This window comes from Cariama cristata, unplaced genomic scaffold (genome assembly GCF_000690535.1).
Source record: "Cariama cristata isolate BGI_N322 unplaced genomic scaffold, ASM69053v1 scaffold14502, whole genome shotgun sequence".
NCBI lineage: Eukaryota > Metazoa > Chordata > Aves > Cariamiformes > Cariamidae > Cariama > Cariama cristata.
The window spans coordinates 39,947-43,159 of NW_009604523.1; the positions used below are offsets into that span (position 1 = coordinate 39,947).

General features: G+C 38.8%; 1 protein-coding gene across 1 annotated transcript in view; it reads left to right on the top strand.

Annotated features, from left to right (window-relative positions):
- Nucleotides 1–225: 225 nt before the first annotated feature.
- LOC104158100 (poly(rC)-binding protein 3-like) overlaps nucleotides 226–3,213 on the top strand; it is a gene marked incomplete at its 3' end in the record, with an annotated part of 23,551 nt that continues 20,563 nt past the window's right edge. The window contains exon 1 of the mRNA XM_009695664.1: nucleotides 226–361. Within this exon, the coding sequence (XP_009693966.1) occupies nucleotides 284–361 (78 nt within the window). The remainder of the gene's footprint in view (nucleotides 362–3,213) is intronic.

A 3,213-nucleotide genomic window follows, 5' to 3' on the forward strand; every position in this document is an offset into this window, starting at 1 on the left:
AGTTTATCTTGTAATTGGTGAAAGGCTAAAGAGTTGGTTGGCGAGGGATAATATCAAAGAAGCCTTTTCAGCACTAAACTATAGTCCAGAAAATCAAAGGGAGGAATGTTAATTGGTTTGTACAACATGATATTCTCAGTTCAGAGTAGCTTCAGCCACTCAATGGTACTTTTTCTTTTTTTCTCTCTCTCTCTTTGTAGGTTGATTAAGTGAATAGAAAAAAAAAAAAAAAAAAAAAAAGAAAAACGAAGCTGCTTTCAAGTATTGAAGATACAAGGCCAGGATGAACACGAAGGACACAAAAGTGACTGAAGGAGGTCTCAATGTCACGCTTACCATACGCCTTCTCATGCATGGCAAGGTGAAGCATTTACTGTTGCCACAGCAGGTGCCTGTGTATTTGAGCGTGTGTGCAGTCACCATCAGAGCCCGACAGTGACGTTGACAGAGGCTCTGCTCCTCCTCCTCCACTTGAGTCAAAAACACCATTGCCATGACCGAAAAATCACCCCCTGCCTTTCAAGGCATCATACTTAAGTTTGCACTGCAGCCTGAGTTCATTGGAACAAACCCTGCCAGTAACGAACCCATTTTGAGCAGATCCAGGGGCAAAAAAAAGAGTTCTTTCATTGATAGCTGAATTAGGCAGGCCCTTGCATAAGGCTGACCTGCATACGGCTCGCCTTTCTTGTCATTTTGCAGGGTTTTTCTAAGATACCAGGACGTGGACTTTGTATGAAATAATTGCCACAGAATTACTGTCTATTTATGTCGAATGCAAATGGGATAGTTCTTCGTTATTCCAGTGTAGCATCTTATTAGAGCAAACCCCCTGATACACCAAGCATTCGTCCAGGTCCCCTGAGGGTTTGTTTTGGAGGGCTGACTGTCATTTCGTTTCTGTCCAGCGTAGCACTTAAGCATGCAGATAAGTGTGAAATCTGTGCCATAGACGAAGTGCCAATTCAGTATTGTCAGACTTAACAGTCTGATAGCCGTTTATGTCACATTGCCAGATCACAAAATGGGCTTTTAATTTAAAAACACATTTCATAGGTTGGTTTGTATTATTTGCATCAGGCAACACCAGGCATTTTTAGGCTTAATGAATGAATGTTACATAAAGGAGGTAGTTTTGGCTCTTTCTTAACAAGGAACAGTGAATATATAGAGATATATATATAAAAAAAAAATTTCTGGAGATCAAATTTGTATATATAAATCTAAAAAATATTTTTACTCCTAGAATTTAAATTAGTAACTAAAAGTACATTTGCATTTTAAAACAGTGCATGCTTTCAAACTATGACATGAACACTCATGTGATATACCCATAGCACAAAGAGGAGACTAAAGTATCTCCCTCTGTATTTTACTTATGGAGCTGCTAAGGGGGGTACAGTTTAAGTTTGAAAATTAAAAACCTCAGAAATTAGGTTATGTGAGATCAAATTATGTATTTTCTCAGAAATGATCTAACTATTTTGTTTGATTTTTTTCCCCTGAAACATTCAGCTTCAGGCAGGCATCTGGTGTGTAAAATCTGCATCTTAAACAGGGATCTGTCAAACAAATTTAATAGCAGTCTCTCTTACCAAACCCACCTAAAATCTGCATGCATATCTGGCCCCAAAATTTGGTCTTAGGGGTTGATGCTGCTGGGTTCTGGTCCCAGTCCCGAAAAGCATTTCAACACATCCTTATCCTGGTGGGTACAAGTAGCCCCACTGGTTTCAGTCAAATTCCCATGTGCTTAAGTGTGCTTTTTTTGAACCGCTGTCAGACAGCTCTGCTTCTTTCAGAATCATGCCTTTAAAACAAAAATCAAGTATCTGTCGTTTTCAGGACATTTTAGTTAAACTGTAGGCTAGAGTTTTTTTTGAAGCAAAAAAAATTTTTTTAAATCGGAAATGAAGGTAGAAAAAGCTGATTTTCTGTGTTAAACATCAATGATTGTGTGTGCAACCACTTCTAACAATAATGGATGTTACGTGTCCAATCTTCAATGCATATGTAGCCCCAAAGGTCTACATTAAACCCGTAAAAGCTATGAAGTTCAAATTTTAAGTGGGACTATACCATGCATCCTCAGTTAACAAGGCACAATGGGTATACTGTTAACTCTACTATGATCTAATCATGCATCCTATTGTGCCTAAGTATTGCAGAGAGTACATTAAATCAGAATTTATTTTGGTGATAAAAGTCAGACCCTTACGGTTTCTTTGATGTCATTTCTGTGATTTAGAAATGATGATACAGAGGAATGAAGGATGTCTGAATCCATATGAACTCAGTGTGCGAAGGTCACTCTGAAAGCCATATGTGCCTCTGAAAAAGAAGAAGAAACATGTTTCTAGGCTCTTCCTTAAGATTTGTTGTGGTAATGACATTGGTGGAAATTGCTGATCTCTAATTAATATTTCTAGACAAAACAATTAACTGAAGCAGAGCTTGGGCTGTAAATAACTGGTCAGAACTTGAAAGAGAAGGGGGGAATTAAAGGGTTGTTTTTAAAAGTAACAGTAGCAAACTGGATTCAGTTAGATAATTTTGAAGTAAGATTATTTTAAAGTTATTTATTTATTAGTGTGTTTCATGGAAATATGAGGATCTATCGCCACTAACCTTAACTGTGTCTCTAAACCTTTGTTACCAGTGTACCTTTGCATAGGGAAGGTCTATGTGCTTTATGATATTTGCATTCATTTTGATTGGAAGTCCATAACTTGTGCTACTATGCTTAGTCATCTCAGCTGTAAAATCTGCAGACTTGGGAAATTATCAGTGTGTACTTTTCATGTGATTTGTATATGGGCTTTAAGCCAAGGATGGACATCTTGATTAGACAATTAAGCTAAATTCTGTACCTGCAGACAGAAAAATCAGGATTTGTATGAATGGACAGACCTCTGCAAGAGTGTAGCAAATAAAAAAGCGTCTTTAACAACAACAAACAAAAGAAGTAGCAAAAATCAAAGACAACATTAGTGTCTGGTGAAAGGAAAATGAATGGGAACAGTCCTGAGCTCCAGGAGAACCCAGGGCCAGTGCTTCCCCGCAGGTAGGACACCCCTCATCAGTGCTTTTACTTTGTCTTGCTTTGGGGAAAGAAGCAGCTGTAGGTCCGGCTGATCTCCTGCAATGCAGCCTCCTCCCAAAGAGTCTGGGATGGCCACTTGGACCAGGACCAGCTCAGCCGCGCTTCCGCAC